Below are 17,866 nucleotides of genomic sequence, written 5' to 3'. Positions count from 1 at the left end.
TTTATCAAATCTTAAAACCGCCCAGTTATCATGAAAGGGGAGCTTTTTAGCCACTGTATAGGCAATTAGGAACAGAGAAAATGCAAAGTGCTTCAACTTCAAGAGAAGTTGCTCCGAAAGAAGATATTGGAGCACTCCAAATCATTTGTCCATGTGTATGCGTGTGTGTGCACAGAAAATAGATCTGGCTGAAAGGCAACACATAGGACATATGCACGATTCAATTATTATTGTATTGTGACTATCATGAAGGGACTCTGCCATTTTGAATATGCCACTACATTACTGTGTGTCATAGAGAGACCAACTCACGGCCTGTCCTAGCCAGTGGTGGCTGGTGCCCACAAGACCTGGTAGGGCAGCTAGGAGGTTGTTAGGGTGTGGTCAGTGGGGTCACAGGGTCTAACTGTTCTGGTAAGACTCCTGGCCTTCTAAGAAAGTAGGAAAAGGGGCATCACAAAGGTCAGGGGGTGACTCTCCCTGTGGGCACTGCTATTCATTGCAGTGGGGACAAAGAAAGGAAAAGAGTACAAAAACAAAGGGGAGAAAAGGAAGTGCATTGGGGAAACCTGGGATTGGTCGAGAGCAGTTTTATTCATTTCTTCTGCGGTGTTAAGATTAGACTCATTTTCAGGGTTGCCAGAGGTGAATGCTCATGGAAGTGCCTCTCTGTAAGTTTGGCAATAGGAAGGTTATCTTGGCTTTAACCAATATCATCTTCGTTTTACTGCCACGTTCATGAATTCCGTACTTTCTTATATCTGAATTTATTTATCATCTGCAAGTGGGACCTGCAACGAAGTGTTACATATTTGGGAGGTGGTAACAAGAAAGGGCACTGGAAGCAAATGGAAACCCGAGGAAAAAGGTTTTGAAGGAAGTTCCAGTCAGACAAACACATTTGACGGTGGAAAGCAGGGCTAGCGATGGGGGAGGCCTGAGGAAGAATCTCATGGGTCAGATAGAGAGATTCCCCATCCTTAGATCAGGGATATTTAGGCCTATCATCCCTATTTTTCATAGGTCAGTGACATAACCAGTTTCAGCCAATCAGCTCAGTGCATAGCTGCTGCAAACATGCAAAAATCCTTTCTTCCCCTGAGCTTGATTTGAGTTGTGGGGTGGGGGGACCAGAGCTCTGAGCAAAGTGCAGGGTAAAAGGTAAAGATAAAGGGACCCCTGACCATTAGGTCCAGTCGCGGACGACTCTGGGGTCGCGGTGCTCATCTCGCTTTACTGGCCGAGGGAGCCGGCGTACAGCTTCCAGGTCATGTGGCCAGCATGACTAAGCCGCTTTTGGCGAACCAGAGAAGTGCATGGAAACACAGTTTACCTTCCCGCCAGAGCAGTACCTATTATCTACTTGCACTTTGACGTGCGTTCGAACTGCTAGGTTGGCAGGAGCAGGGACCGAGCTCACCCCGTCGTGGGGATTCGAACCGCGACCTTCTGATCAGCAAGCCCTAGGCTCTGTGGTTTAACCCACAGCGCCACCCTCTACTTATTGATGCTGCTGCAACTCAACAAATTTTAAAGTGGAGCATTTTTCTCTGTCTCGTTAAGTCACTTAATTTTGTTTTATATATGTGTTCGATTTTTGTTTTGTTTTGGTGGGCATGGAATTTGAATTTGCTTGTCTAGATTTCTACTCATAAACTTGTAATTGCAAACCTTGCAGATGTCATCTGTAAACAAGCTTTGTACTTGTAGACGCAGCTTTAGTGCCCCCTCGTGGTCACCAACTTTTAAGAAACACCCTGCAAGCATTTCTCACTTAACAAGAGACTATTGTGAAACAAAGTACTGTACCAAGATTACCCACTATTCAGCAATAATCAGTGTAACCTTCAATATAGTCAAATACCTGCCATTTAAAACTTGGTACTCCAGTTTCCAAAAAAATGAAGATACTCTCTCCTTGCTAGGAACTTGAAATACCCTCTGTACTAGTTGTCTGAACCTCTACTTATCTAGGATCTTACATACCCAAAGATAAACCAGACGATAAGTAGGGCACATTCTAGGTCAACTGTGTTCCATTAGATGAAAGATGGCCAATAAATGGAAGTTGCTTTTTGAGTGTTTACAATGACCCAAGTGAAACAGTTCTCTTCTTGCATTTATTGTAGAAAGCATGGAAAATGGTACAATAAAAAGCAAAAAGTTACTGGAGTAGCAGTTGGAGAGTAAGTTACTTAAATGTGTATTTTCTCTCCCAGACTGTATAGTACATTTTGTGGGGGTGGGGAAGGGATAAGTCTCTTAACTGGTTTAAATAAAGAGTGTTTGTGACTCTAAGATAACAACCAAGGACCCAGGACCCCTCCAGAGTTAAATATGACTTTAGAAGAAAACACCAAATACATAATCCATGACTTGGCCTAGTACAAAAATACTGTGCTCAGAAACTATATATATTTGTTCAAATGTTTCAAAAAGGCAGAAGATTATCAACACACCGAGTGACAACGTGTTAGGAATTTCTACAGAGTTAAACTATAAAAGTAATATATTTCAAAACTATGTACAGTGTTTTCACTACATTCTTAAGAAACACTTACATGGCCTGTGTCCTGTGTATCTACAGAGAAGTTAAATTCTAACTTCGTTTACAATTCCACTGGAGGAGTGGAAGGGCAGAGTGACTATATCAAAACAGTTGGGTGAATTTTACTGCAGTCAAGGATTTGGTCCAGAGTTTGTAATGGGAATCGTAAGACCTTATGTACAAGCAAGAAATGCGACAAACCTTATACCATCAAATAAAATAGCTTAATGTATTCAGTTAATTGGATCCAGCTATTCAGCTGAATTGCTTTCTAACAGTTATTTTTAAGCCATGGTACTCATACAAGTCATCTGCAACAGACCTCTTTTAAGGAAAGTTTTCACATCAACTTTCTGATGACCATATTCTGTATCAAACAGTGTGCATCAAGTCTAGTATCAAAATAATGCTGATGACATCTTTCAATGTTTAAAGCCTCAACACGCAGCTCTAACCTAAAGCATACACTTTGGAAATGGCAGCAAAGTCATGACTTTAATTTTAAGGCCCTTTCTACAAATGCATGGTCATCATTAGATGACTGCAAGATCAAATAATTACTTGCATGTTGCGATGGGTGAACCTGTCAGTTTTGGTTTCCCTCACTTTTCCAATCTTAAATTCAGTTCACTTGATTTTTGCAGCAGTTTGCTATTTTATGATTCTTTTTTTAATTCTATACCTGAAGATTTAGACATTTTTTCATGCAAATTTCTCCTAATATATACATTTTATACATATTTTTCCAAGCAGTTTTCTCCGATATAATGCATTATTGCAGATTATTCTCGGCAACATATGCATTTTTAAGCGCAGCTTTCCTTAAAAACACAATTTTAATGCATTTTTTTTTTTTTGGTCTAGAGAAGTTTCAGAAAATTTGGAGAAGTGTGAATGTAGTTTGGGAAGTACAAATTACATGAATTAAAATGCAAACTATATGAATTTCTCCCAATCCTCATTCGCATCTGTAAAAGAACCATCACAAATCAAACGCCACATATTCAATATATTTTTTTTTACAAAAGATCACTGCAGATTTAAGTTGTACGTTATTAAGTGTTTTTAACTCCTGAGAAATCAAAAAGGTTTATGTGCATAAGGACTATGCACTGAAGCACGATGGCTTTCCCTTGAGTGCCCATCATTTGGAGGAGTACTATTCTTTGGCAGTAAACAGCCATAAGCAAATGGTTACGTTCACAATGAAAGACTAGTGCCTGTCTGGAACATACCCAGAACATTGGGAATTGTCTTTGGGATCATCCCTACCCACAGTTTCATATACATATCTACACCTCACAAATCTAGATGTGCAATCAGTTCCTCCCTGTCAACAAAAACTTACAGAATGCAAATTTTGCCTTTGAGTTCAGTTCTTAAAAAATCAACACATTTCTTAGGTATGAACATATTACATTTCCAAGTGATTTCTGTTTTCTTTGCAAGTCATTTAAAAAATAAGCCTACAGTACATAGAACAACGAGATTCTATAGCATTTTGAGACCAACATCTAATTAAATTACTTTAGTCTTTCTTCACCATTTGTCCTGGGGACAAATTATCCCTGAATCAATGGCAGCTTTTCAGAACCAGAAATAGATTTAAGATCCACTTATAACAACATATACATTGGCTCTGATGCTATGCACAGGAGCAAATACTACGGGCATGCTTCAATGGGCCTCTAAAGTCAATATTTCCATTCTGCATCATCTGTGGTTACATATAAACTGTTATCCATAACTGTGAGGAATACTCACAGAATAACTAAATTGGGAATTGTTACCCTGCAAAGCCTGAACAATGTTGTTGAGCACAGGATCAGGGAGATCAAAGCCCTCTTACCACTCTTCAGAACAATACTTAAACAGTGGTGTAGTACCTAATCCATGTTAGTGATCATTAGGATTACCGAGATTGTTAACTAGATGAAAAGCAATGCTTATATCAGCACTGTGGGAATTTATTTCCATGAAGAGCTGTTGTAGATAGGAAAATATCCACTTACTGTTCTTTAACCACTCTGATTATATAAACTAAGTGCCAGCATGTGTCCAGGATTACCCAGTTAAGAATAAAACCCAATACACACTTACTTAAATGACCTTGGCCTCATATATCTGAAGAAATGTCTCCACCCCCATTGTGCAGCCTGGACACAGAGGTCCAGCTCTGAGGGCCTTCTGGTTGTTCCCTCACTGCCAGAAGTGAGGTTACAGGGAACCAGGCAGAGGGCCTTCTCGGTAGTGGTACCCGCCCTGTGAAATGCCCTCCTATCAGATGTCAAGGAGATAAATAACTGTACAATAACTATACAATTTTTAGGAGACATCTGAAGGCAGCCCTGTATAGGGTAGTTTTTAATCTCTATAGCTTTATTATGTTTTTTATCAGCTAGAAGTCACCCAGAGCGGCTGGGGCCACTCAGACAGATGGGCAGGGTACAAATAATAAAAGTATTGTTATTACCTGAGGATAAGTCCTATTGAATTCAATGAGGCTAACTTCTGAGTAGGTATGTATAGCAAATTATTTTCATAACTATTTAGTACAGTCATACCTCGGGCTGAAGTTGCTTCAGGTTGAGCGCTTTCGGGTTGCGCTCTGTGGCAACCCGGAAGTAACAGAACGGGTTACTTCCGGGTTTTGCCGCCTGCGCATGCACAGATAGTCAAAATGACGTCACGCGCATGTGCGGAAGCGGTGAATCGCGACCCATGCAGTCGCAGGTTGTGTTCACTTCAGGATGCGAACGGGGCTCCAGAAGGGATCCCATTCGCATCCTGAGGTACCACTGTACTGTTGTACCTTGGTTTTCAAGTGCCTTGGGAGTCCAACGTTTTGGTTCCCAAACGATCGAAAACCAGAAGTGATTGTTCCAGTTTTTGAACATTCTTTGGAACCTGAACATCTGACAAGACTTCTGTGGCTTCCGATTGGCTGCAGAAGCTTCCTGCAGCCAATCGGAAGCTGTGCCTTGGTTTCCGAAAGTTTTGGAAGTCAAACAGACTTCCAGAACAGATTCCGTTCGACTTCCAAGGTACCACTGTACAGGGAATTCTCCATGCAAATCTATCAGAGAGAGAGAGACAGACCCATTTTAGAGGACTGTATTTGACATGGTAGTTCAGAAGGGACATGTGTAACATATGGAACAAAGAGTAACTAAGCTTGAATATAAAAGCATTGACTACTATGTCAAATAAAGCCATCAGGCAATATTAAAATCTTCCACTCTGGGGAAATGTGCACTGCCATTCAGCCGTCCTCTCTCTGCCCTGATCTGCCAGCAGCATGGGGCGACCTACTTAACTTCAAAGTGCTCCTGGGCACTGAGGGCTGATGAGATTATATTGATCATCAGTAGTACAAACAGGCGGTTATTAAAAAGGTCAAGCATGTGGTTTCTTATTATTTTTATCGTCTGTGCATGTGTGAGCGTGCATATCATTTTTTCAGTGGTTATCGAGACAAAGCAGAAAGGAAGTCTTTTGCTGAACCAACTCATAGCTATAAAACGTTGCATCCACTAAATGCTGCAACACACTCGCCGACTTCAGCCAACTTGCTAATTTGCAGAAAGGCACGTCTTGACCACCCACACTTAAACTAACATTTCAGGTTTGTTTGTTTTTATTGCACATGGCTGCATACACACAGCCCAACTGAAATTATTAATTCTACTCTGTGCAAAAGTGAATTCGGTTCAGATCCCTGCCAGCAATAAACCTACAATTTGCTGCTAGATATTCAGTCATCCAGCTCTATCAAGCTTTCCCCGCCCCCTCTATGTGAGACATGATCCTCAGTAAGAAAAGATTCAGGTGAACTACTAAAAGTCCACATGCATGGAAATTAGGCCTTTTGTTTGCATCATTAGGGATATTGTATTGGTGAGCCTATCGTGATATTTTATTGTTTGCGTGGCTGCATTCATATGACTGTTGGTTTATATACCAAATTACTACAAATTATTTTAGAGTAATGCTTTTTAAAAAACACAATACTCCACATAGGTTTCTTTCCGCCAGCTTACCAACGCATATACAATTCTATAATGCTACAGCCATTGCTAAGATCTCTGCCATATAGGTTGCTCCTGTTTTTCTTATCATCTTCACACTGAGTTGTCAAGTGTGTTTTGCTTGACCTGATTAATCTGGCACTTTCAACAGAAGTGATGGAAGGAAACAGAAATTTCCATCCCATCCTGGGCTCATTACAATCAGTGTTGTTTCCATTCCACTTCAGTCTGCCTTCCACTAAAACCTAAGTTATTCATCTTGCTATCTGCCAGGGCCAAAACCTACAGGATTAATTATGTAATTAATTTCAACACACTGCAATGGTATATAAATGTCAAAAACAACACAGAAAATAATATAATTATTAATGTGACATTTGCAGACTAAGAAAACAGAGACAGCGAATACCACTTATTTGCTTGTGTGATTTCTGCTCCTGACCTTGGGATGACCAGGCAAAGTAAATTTTTCAATATGTCTAATCAACAATGCAGCCCACTTTGGAACAATGTGCGTCTGTCCTGTACTTATTGTGCTCTGGAAAAGCAGATTGATCTCCATGATGATGCGTGGATGATCTAGTCTTGAGGAAAGGAGGCTGAATGTGGTCTTCATCTCCTTATACGCACAAGCTATACACAGTGGTCAAAAGATTGCAAAACTGATTGATCCTCTGGGGATAATCTTGAACAAGGATGTTGAGTCTGCTTTGCTGGTACTTCAGATCCTAAGGTTACTGCCTTAAATGGCAACTGTTTCGGTGGAGTAGTTGAACCTGCCTTACGTACAATCCAAATGTACAGAAACAGCATGAGACAAAGCAGAAAATTCAGCCCTTCAAGGCTGAATGTTTGAATGCACTCCCATAAAAAAAAAACCCCTGCACATGGAAAATCTAGCATGTCAAGGAGAACGTTTCAGGCATACTCTCCTTCCTGATGTGCCAGTTGTCTATGTGCAGGGAGTTGGGTTTTTTTACATATGGTTGGCCACATAATATATCCCATGGAAAAGTGGCACAATTACAGAAAGACTGGAACACATGATTCTTCTGAACGTGCAGCAGGCCTTTAGATCTTGGATATGAAAAATATATGAAGTAGGCCAGATAATACTTTTAATGAACAAACATTACAGCTTCAGTATGTGGCACATTTTTGTACCTGTGTGAGCATATACACATGCTCCATGTCCCAAAATTACCATGAATACCACAAAACTGAAGAGTATCTCCCAGTTCATAAAAAAAAAGAAGTGGCAAAAATCTAACAATGGAGAAACCTGTTTCCATTGTCAGATTTCTTGACCTCTTTTGACTGCATTTGAAAGCCCCAATTGTGAGGCCAACAGTCCCTTTCATGGGACAGATGGAAGTGGTTTTGGGCCTGCGTTTTCAGATTGCAGTCAAACAGCACACAGGTTAGTGACTCTCCCAGCTATTCCTAAAATAGAGGTAAAAGCAGCTCCTATTCATTTGGGATGTTGAGGAATGTTCTGGATCCTTTGGCAGAAAGCCTTTTTCCTACTTTGAGAGCTATGATGGCAGTTGTACCCTCCCTGACAAACCCCAATCCCCAAAGTGCAACTTTTCAGATAACTGCGCAAAAATCAATGCAACGTATTTGATAGGTGTGCTTGCTTGCTGCTAGTTTGTCCTAAAAAAGTATTACACATGTGAAAATCATCTTTACAAACATCTGGGTACGGCTAAAGTTGTATCCACAAATAAACACTACCAGACAAAAATCTCATTTTTGACATGGTAACATTATTGGTTGCAGGCAGTGAGATGGTATTTTAAGATTTGTTTTGTCTACGTCAAACTAATACTCGTTGACTTCTTTAAAGTTATCGTTGTAAGCTCCCTGAAGTATTCTCAGCTGTTTCCATTTCTGCTTTCTGCTTCAATACTCTGCGGTTATGCTTGTTCCAAGTCAAATGGTCTTATGAAAAACCAAAAGCATTCTTCTTTCCAAAATTCACTCATAAAAACCTCTTTGCAATTATGAGCAGTTGTTTTTAAGTAGCCTTGGCTATTTCTCAGCTCTGATCTCTTTAATTTGATTCAGTTTTACAATATCCAGAGCAATTCTCAAATTCTGGGCCGGGCCTAGTTTTCTTCACTCACTCACTCACATCGCTGCCAGCTTCAGGTCACTCCCCATTCCACGATTTCAGTAGGCAGGATGGCATTGAAGCTTGTTTGCTGTGGGATGATCCCATCTCATTGAAAGTAGCCCCAATGTCTACACAGTCTCTCTTCCATCTGTCTCCATTCCCCATTTCTCTTGACTTTGATGTCTTCTTCAGACAACTGCACTTTTGAGCTACAATGCTTTAAGAAATGTCAGGCAGTTCCATCTATAGATCTTTACCAGGAGCCTGGGACTGCTGGGTAATTAACAGCTCAAGTTCATTTAAGGTGAAGCACTCTCACAACAGGAAAAGGCACAGACGCAATATATTCTCTCAAGATACTGTGCTTCAAGCCCTGACTTTCTTTGGAATAAAGAGATACTGGATTCAGCAGCTCCGATAGTGAACACTGACCACTAAGCTCCTCCATGTTTCTCAGGCTCCCAAAGGCAACACTGCGCTCTCATTATTTACACTTACAGAAACAGACAACACAAAAGGATGAAAAAGGTGCTAAATGTGGTAATCGTTTTAAAGTACTGGCCATTGACTGAAACTAAACAACTATGTACAACTGAGAACAGCAGTCCTAGAAACTCTCCTCTTCTGTACCGTCTTACAAAGCTGAGCAGAGCAAACTGGACCTGCTAAGTGCAGACCTCGTTCTCCCTCAAATAAACGGAATATTGGAAATATACAACTATGATACATCATACACAAAAACGTTTATGTTACGCTTCCGAATGCTGTGCAAAAATATATGTCTCCTTGTTCTTTTAAAATACAGCAGTGGCAAATTATACACCTATTTCGTACAGTGTCTAGCAAAACATTTAAGTATCTCCAAATCACTATATATAAATAGCTTCTTTGTAAATCAGCATTCCTAACGAAGTGCTATCTCAGTTCCGTTTGGGCTGATTGCTTTCTCCATTGATCAGGTTCGTTTCTTGCTGTTCGGCTAATGCCTGCCATTTCTGCCTGTTCTTTCTGCAGCCCTCCAGCAAAGGATAGCAGGCTTCTGAGACGTGTGTCATCGCCTGCAAATGGAAAAGCAAATCAGACCCATCAAAACCGAAGAAAGGGGAAGGGGGACTTCTCTTCCTTAGAGTTTAGCAGTTTCACAGAATATACTGGGAACTGAACACACAGAAAACATCCAAGAAGCAGCTTCCCAGCATGCTCCTGGCTGAGAGGTGCAGTCCGCAAATGGCAGTGGATCTGGAGGAAGGCAGATTCCCCCTCTCTGCATGCCACAAGGCTGCCTCAAACTGTCTGCAGGAAGCTAGCCAGGCTTATCCCATGGCCTGCATTAGTGCCACATCATTCCTACACAGGAACTGCAGCTTTCAAGGCTATATCCACAGATTTGGGAACTTGTGTCACTCCTGGGTTGCTGGACTCCAGCTCCCATCAGCCAGCATAGCCAATGGTCATGCATGATGGGAGTTGTACCCCCAATATCACCTGGAGGACCAAAGATTCATCATCCCTGAAATAAAAGAACATAAGGTTCTTTGGTCAAATTTTGGATACCCACCCACTTCAGGCAAAATCATACGAACAGACCCATGAGCTGTAAATAGAGAGAAATCCCACTACAATATTTCAGAGATCTTGCTTGATTATTTTATGGTGTAAGGGTCCTTGCTCGGCAGTCTTTCCTTTGTAGGAAAGCCAAAGAAGTCCCATTAAAGGATGTGAAACTTGATTGTGCAACCCCACTTCCCACAGCCAGATCTGCATAGAATGCTTTTGAAGAGAAAGCGCAGTTTTGAAGACAACGTTGGCAGATGACACAGACGCAAACACTCTCATTCTACAGGCCGCTCCATATATGGTACCTCATAGAGCTGCAAGCAGATGGCATCAATGAATCCAACTTGCATGCTGGGGATTTTGTTTTTCTTTTCACGGTTCATTAAATCCTGAAAAATCAAAGAAAGTTCACTTTGAAGCAAGACCACTTGCCAAAATGTGGCTCAATTCAGCGATGTTTTGTAATTTGTACACTGCATAGATATATATATATATATGTGATATAAAAATTCAACATACATACATACATCACAGGGCATGCTAATAAGCCATCATTATAGTCAGTGCTGGCCTCAAAGAGGTTGTCCTGGGTTCAAATCCCATCTCAGTCCAAGTTTCCCTAAGTAGCCTTAGGAAAGTTACTTTCTCTCAGCTTCAGTTCTTCTATCTGTAAAATGGGAATTGCAACAATCTGCCTCCTAAGTTTCTTGTGAGGATACAACAGTTCAGAATAACACTGAAAGTGGGACCTCTGAGCTTGAAATGATCACTTTCAGGTCACATGAACAGACCTCTAGACAGAGAGAAAGCAGATGCAACTGTAAGTGTGTAGATGGAAATGGCTGCAAAATACTTTGCTTCTCCATCAATGCTACTTCCCATACTATTAGCAGAAAATGCTTACTTCTTTGTGAAAAACATTATCTACTCAGCTATAATTGGTAGATAATACAGGGGTTGTATCCCAGAAAGTCATCCTGTTAGTGCAAGGACTCCCCCCCCCCATGTCGACTCCCCATGTGTGTTCCCCAAAAGTTTTACTGAGGGTTCCCCCAATTCGCATGTTGGTGGGTGGGTTGCACAGGCGGAAGTCTTGTACTAATGAGATTAGTTCATTGGATACAGGCCTAAGTGAATATGATTTTCAGATGATAGAGGAGGTGTAAATTTTGATACTTCATGTGTAAAAAAACCATCTAAAATGAATTTTCGGTAAAAAAACAACAACCACCATGTTCTTTAAAGATGGTTCTTCTACTTACTGTTGGTTCTATATTGAGTTCTTTTCTCTCCTTATCACCTTGGTCAAAGAATTCTGTAGCTACAAGTTCAGCTATCTGCAAGTTAAAAGACAAAGATCTCAGAGTGTGTTTCAACAATATTTTATAATACTAATATATAAGCAGATGCAATAAATATGCAATTATTCTGTCAGAAATGGCCAAGAAAGACATCAACAGTGTCCAGAAATAAAAAATACATTTATATCCAAACAAGTTCAAGTAACAATTTATACAATAACTACGGGTGCAATCAAAACCCTCACCACTTGCCAGCCGTGGAAGGGGAGGCAAGAATAATTTAACCTGATCTCTACACCAGCTCCACACTAGAAGAGTGATTGGCAACTCAGCCCGTTTCACCACCTGAAATGAAATGGGAATGTGCTGCCTCCTGTCTACCCCACGACTTCAACCACTGTCGGAACACGCCCTTCTCACCAAAACTCAGATAGGGGGGCATTCTGGCTGAGGAGGCAGCAGTGGGGTGGGAGGGGTCTCGCTTCTTGAACTTCCATCACCTGAGGCAACTGCTTCACCCTGCCTAATGGGTGAGTCAACTATGATGCCGTCACACACTGGCAGTAAGCCTAGCTTGGGATCAAGCCCCCTTTCCAATGTCCCTCGCAGGCAGGGGTATTGCCAGCGGGGTACTGTCAGAGGGCCTCCAACACATAAGGGGGACGTTGGCACTCTGTTGGTGGCAGCTGGCAAGAGGCAGTTCAGTTTGGCGTGAGGGGGTTCAGATTGCTCTGCTACTCATAAACAAACAAAATCAATGAAATATTTAGAACTTCTTGCTTAACATTCTCATCTGGTTTATGCAGAATTCAATACTCGTCCCCCAAAGGATGCCAGTTTTCCAAGGATTCTTTTGCAATCTCTTTTGCAATGCCTGTTTGTACGGTATCACTCCTTTGCCAGGTTTCCCATAGTAATCCTTCTTTTGAAGCTTTCAGTCACTGCCAATCAATATTTGTGCAAGAAACAAGAGGCTGCTGATCTTCCTTGGTATAACAAATTTCATCTTTGTTTTGTTTTAAGTTGATACATGAGGCAATGAGTTAAAACGGGAGGAAGTTTGGTGGGAACAAATGCTCAAGGAAACTGTGCGCTGGCTTTTTGTAGATTTGGACAGGCCTTTGGCAGTTACTTACCCGTTGCTGAACAGGCCACGGCTTTGTTATTGCTGACAAATCACATGCAGTCATCAGCATTGCCCTGTAGAAACCATGAAGCCAAGATTTTATGCATTATAAAAAGCATTGCATCTTGGCAGCAGAATAAAAATGGGTATGGTATGCAAAATCATGTAAAATAAATGCTAAAACAAAGCCCAATCTGTTTTTCATAAATGGCAAAGGAACCATAACATTGTTGCAAGTAATTAAAATCAGCTAGTAACAAATAGGACTTTGAATTACTATTATTATTAAAAATGCAATATGGAGTGTTCCTGTTCAGTGTTCCAGCCAGCCAGCCAGCCAGCCAGCCTTTTATCAGATACTCCATTCCATTCCTCCTCCTTGCCAACAGACACTTAGCATTCTGTGGCCACTGAACTTGCCCAGTCACCATTGCCCTATGCTGGTTTGGTGGGGGGTTTGATTTTTCTACCTCTGCAAACCTTGAGGTTCCCACAAAGATGCTGATGTCTCCCTCTTGGGATTTTAAAGATTTTTTTTACATACCATTCATAATTCAACACCTGAGGTAACTATTAATATATATGATTAGATACTCCCTCCCCCCGATGTAATTCTAGACTAGGATTGCCAACCCAAAATCCAATCTTTGTTTTGGCTTTATCACTAGAACAGGATATTCCAATCACTTTCCAGTTCCTAAATAACCCCAGTGCTGCTGACGATGGACTGTTTTAAATCCCTGTCTCACTGAGAATGCAAAGGCCTTAAGGAGTTTTATGGAGTACAGTGGTACCTCGGGTTAATAACTTAATTCATTCTGGAGGTCCGTTCTTAACCTGAAACTGTTCTTAACCTGAGGTACCACTTTAGCTAATGGGGCCTCCCGCTGCTGCCGTGCCACCGCCGTGCGATTTCTGTTCTCATCCTGAAGCAAAGTTATTAACCTGAGGTACTATTTCTGGCTTAGCGGAGTCTTTAACCTGAAGCATCTGTAACCCAAGGTACCACTGTATCAATGTTTTGAAGCTAAATCTATGCATTTCACACAACCTCGGCATGTGGCCAGGTGCAGACTGGACAAATTTTTATTCAGCTTGGCCATAAATGGCTCTGCTCTTCAATTCACTTGCGTATTAACAAGCAGCAAAACAAGTTGAAAAGTTTACAGAACTCACTGTACACTGATCAGGTGAGCTGAGCAAGTGGCAAAGATGTCACATAATTTGGTCACATGCAGAATTGTTTCCTCCTTTTACATGCAGTCCTATCAAGGCAGGTTTACATGGCACTGGTGATGACTCCATTATTGCAGGGAGAGCTACTACAACTTTAGCCTGACCTTTCTAATGCAGAATAAATAACCTTAGGAGTACTGACTTTAACAGTTCAGTGCTTCAGGACAATGCCTGTATTGCAAAGGAACAATATGGTATTCTGTCAAGGCTGTTTTACCCTGTTTGGAAATTGCGTGGAAGGTTTACATAACCATTAGAAACCAGTTGCTCACCACCATTCATCAAGAAAGTTCTTTCTGTTCTCTTGTAGCCCAACCCAAGCATTCAATGAAACTCAAGTTCTGTGATAGCTGGCCTAGGCTAACACAACAAAATCACACAGAAGCTGGATACTATATTTGCTCACTTACAAAAATAGCTCCTTTTGATAAGGGTCTTCCAGGTTAAACTGTTTCTTTCTCAGAAGGTCAAAAAACTCTCCTCTTCTCCTGAAAGCATTATAAGATAATTATTGTTTATAAACGACCTTGAAAGAAAGACATTCTACGCTTTTACATTAAAAAGGATAATCTAAAGGAAAGAGAGAAAGAAAATGTTCCACAGGTGAACTGTGACTTTTCCAAGAAAAGCAGCTGTTTGCAATAAGGCTAGAGCAACTTACTTAATGTACAGGGCAAGATCTGTGGCCAGAATAGCTTGTTTGATCATTTTCACGGTAGCCTTGTATTCCTCAACAGAAAGGCCGCTGAGAATCTGGTTGCCCTTCACACACACAAAAAGAAACAACAACAAACCAATGCTTGTGATTACACATAGAACATTTCACTAATTTGTCAGTCTCCACAATTTTGTTGTCCAGATTTTAAGAACTGGCAAACTTCCCCACCCCCACCCCCAAGTTGCTCCACTCTGAAACACATAGAGGTGCATTAAAAAGTCTTGCACCAATGAGAACTGGGCCCTGTTCTCTTTTGTTCTGTCGATTTGACACACTGCTATATTTTCTTGTGAGCAAGGTAGCACATGGAAAGGTTACCCCCCTCCAAAACTCCACCTCACCAGGGTTTTAATTAATTAATTGATTTTCTAATATTTATATCCCACTTTTCTTCCCATCATGGAACCCAAAGTAGCATACATGTGGCTTCCAGAAGATGTCCCATACAGGCAGCTGACCAGAGCCAGACCTCCTCAGCTGCAGTGTCTGAAGGCCTCATGTGCCTTCAAAGCTACCCTGGGAAAGTGACATGAAAGGAGATCCCCATTAGACTCTAAGAAGGAAACATGGTTCTTCATTGAGAAATCTATTTATTTTCTTGGTTTTGCAAAAAAAACCTTGTTTCTTATCTACAAGAAACAACACACACCTAAAATGAAAAAGAACAGGCAATATGATCCCTTGGCAGCCTGCAAAGTGTTGCTAGATACTAGTTGACATTCAGTGGCCTATTGGGCAGGGTAGTAGCAGAAGGAGGAGGAGGAGGAGGAGTAATATGATGATGATGATGATGATGATGATGATGATGATGATGATGATGATGATGATGAAATAAATGAACAATGTGTAATGCAGACCATGGGATGAGGCAGTTAGCAGTGCTCTTTTGTTTCAGATTTAGGATATACAGTACACACCTAAGAAAATATACATAAAACACCTTGAAGAGCAGGATTTACACTGCCAGTTAAAAGATGTTTGCTTATTTGTTTGGGTGATGCACAGGCTAAGTTTAAACTTCAAGAGGTTTTTTGGTTTTGCAATACTTTTTGAAGACCATTAGAGGAAGTAACATCCCGTGGGTATGTACCACTGGAGGAAGCAATATCTGATGGGCATCCCTCTTGGAATTACTCTGTGCACCTTCCAACAGAACTTGATGCTATAACTGCAGTGCTTGCTCCGCAGAAATATTAACTAGATTAATGAGCATGAAATACCCCTTTTGCTTTGATGCCAAGGCAATAGGTACTGAAACTGACATGAGCAAAAGCTTGGTGGCTCTTAGAAGGGCTGCCTTTTCGTTCTTGTCCCAAAAAGGAATAAAAAATACTTAAGAATGCATAATGCTGGGAACCCATCCAAAACTAAAAATAAAAGTGAATTGGGCAAGGTTTCCCTCCAGCACACACATGACAAGAAAATCATTTACCGGGGTATTCAGGATCATCAGGCACTGATCAAAATGGTGATGCTCCATGATTGAGTGGCAATACAGCTGAGCAAGGGGGTGTTCACTTCTGAAAAGGGAGAACAGAGGGCACACATCATATTTAACTGGCACATGCGACAGTGACTGGGCAAAGATAGTATTTTTTATGAACGTGGAATAGGGTTTTGGAAAGGTCTATGAGAGAGATATATTTATTCCCCACCCCATGACTGGTCTGCAGTGGTCAAACAGGTTTGCAGGTTTCTGAAAGAATACAAAAACCTACTCACTCATGAGGTCCACAGATTTTGTCTGTCCTCAGAAATTTGAGACTGCCAGGACCCTGTCCCTCTGCTGGGAGCCTTGTGTCCAACAGGCAATATGCAGAATTCACTGCCACAAAATGTGGTGGTGGCAGCCACTGAAATGTAATTCCCACAGAGGACATACCTACCAAAAATGGATTAGCTACGATAACACATAGAGGTTCCCTTGTTATCTAAGAGGCTGTTCCCTTACATGCTATGGCCGACACATGTCTATGTGTCAACCACACCCTTATTGGGAGCTTCTTAGGGGCATCTGCTTGTCCCTTCCTGTAAAAAGACTGTTGGGTTTGATGGACCTGATGCAATAAGCACAATTCTTCGTATGTTTCCTAGATATACTTTCTGGGGGAAGAGGGTAAGGGAAGCTTTATGGCTGCAATCCAGCAGGGGCATCTGGGGAGAAGCAGGTAAGGCAGTCTTCACTGATTCTCCCTTCCCAGTAGCTTTGTTCAGGTGTGCATGCTTAGAATGAGCACGCTTAGAACCTCCCTTCAGATCATCTTATTCAATGCAGCAAGGCCTGAACATAGGAAGCCACCTATCAGACCATTGGTCCATCTAGCTCAGCCTTGGCATACCTGTGGTTTCAGGTTTCAGTGGTTTCAGGTAGTCGTCTTTCCTATCCCTTCCTGGAGATGCTGGGGATTGAACCTGGAACCCTGTCCATGCAGATCAGGTACTCTGCCACTGAGTCACAGCCATCTCCCTCGAGTGGAGCAGCTATGTGCAGGTATACTGAGAGGGGGTACTGAATTGTGCTCTTGCTTCCCATTTTGTGCCTACATGCATTCAAGTGAACATGTGGACTGGGTTTCCACAGCCCTTAAAAATCTTCTCCAGATGATTGGGGTGGTGAGGAACTGTGTGGGAAGTGGCACTGGAGCCTGTAGGGTAAAGGTAAGGTAAAGGTAAAGGGACCCCTGACCATTAGGTCCAGTCGTGGCCAACTCTGGGGTTGCGGCGCTCATCTCACTTTATAGGCTGAGGGAGCCGGCGTACAGCTTCCGGGTCATGTGGCCAGCATGACTAAGCCGCTTCTGGCGAACCAGAGCAGCGCACGGAAACGCCATTTACCTTCCCGCCGGAGTGGTACCTATTTATCTACTTGCACTTTGATGTGCTTTCGAACTGCTAGGTTGGCAGGAGCAGGGACTGAGCAACGGGAGCTCACCCCGTTGCGGGGATTCAAACCGCCGACCTTCTGATCGGCAAGTCCTACACTCTGTGGTTTAACCCACAGCACCACCCGCATCCCCAAGGGTAAAGGTAGCATTAGCAAAAATCATTCTCCCCACCCGCCAGCATGAATCTCCACTGCATTAGAGTCTGGACCTTTGGGAAGGTTTGTAGTTCAGTGGTAAAGCCTCTGCTTTGCATGCAGAGGGTTCCAGCTTCAGTCCCCCTGCATTTCGAGGTAGGGCTGGAAAAGACACCCTATTTGAAACCCTGGACAGCTTCTGCCAATCAGTGAG

General features: G+C 41.9%; 1 protein-coding gene across 12 annotated transcripts in view; it reads right to left on the bottom strand.

Annotated features, from left to right (window-relative positions):
* Nucleotides 1–2,106: 2,106 nt before the first annotated feature.
* Nucleotides 2,107–17,866, bottom strand: part of PDE5A (phosphodiesterase 5A) — a 131,415-nt gene continuing 115,655 nt past the window's right edge. For all 12 annotated transcript variants that reach the window (XM_083571173.1, XM_083571166.1, XM_083571169.1 and 9 more), the window contains 7 exons: nt 16,066–16,153; nt 14,577–14,677; nt 14,326–14,403; nt 12,690–12,753; nt 11,515–11,589; nt 10,558–10,641; nt 2,107–9,753 (listed from right to left, as the gene is read on the bottom strand). In XM_083571173.1, the coding sequence (XP_083427299.1) occupies nt 9,616–9,753; nt 10,558–10,641; nt 11,515–11,589; nt 12,690–12,753; nt 14,326–14,403; nt 14,577–14,677; nt 16,066–16,153 (628 nt within the window). In that variant the 3' untranslated portion in view covers nt 2,107–9,615. The remainder of the gene's footprint in view (nt 9,754–10,557; nt 10,642–11,514; nt 11,590–12,689; nt 12,754–14,325; nt 14,404–14,576; nt 14,678–16,065; nt 16,154–17,866) is intronic.

Source organism: Podarcis filfolensis (assembly GCF_964270895.1).
Source record: "Podarcis filfolensis genome assembly, chromosome: 9".
Taxonomy (NCBI): domain Eukaryota; kingdom Metazoa; phylum Chordata; class Lepidosauria; order Squamata; family Lacertidae; genus Podarcis; species Podarcis filfolensis.
Note: the sequence above shows the minus strand (reverse complement) of the source record. Positions and strands in the feature narration are given on the sequence as shown.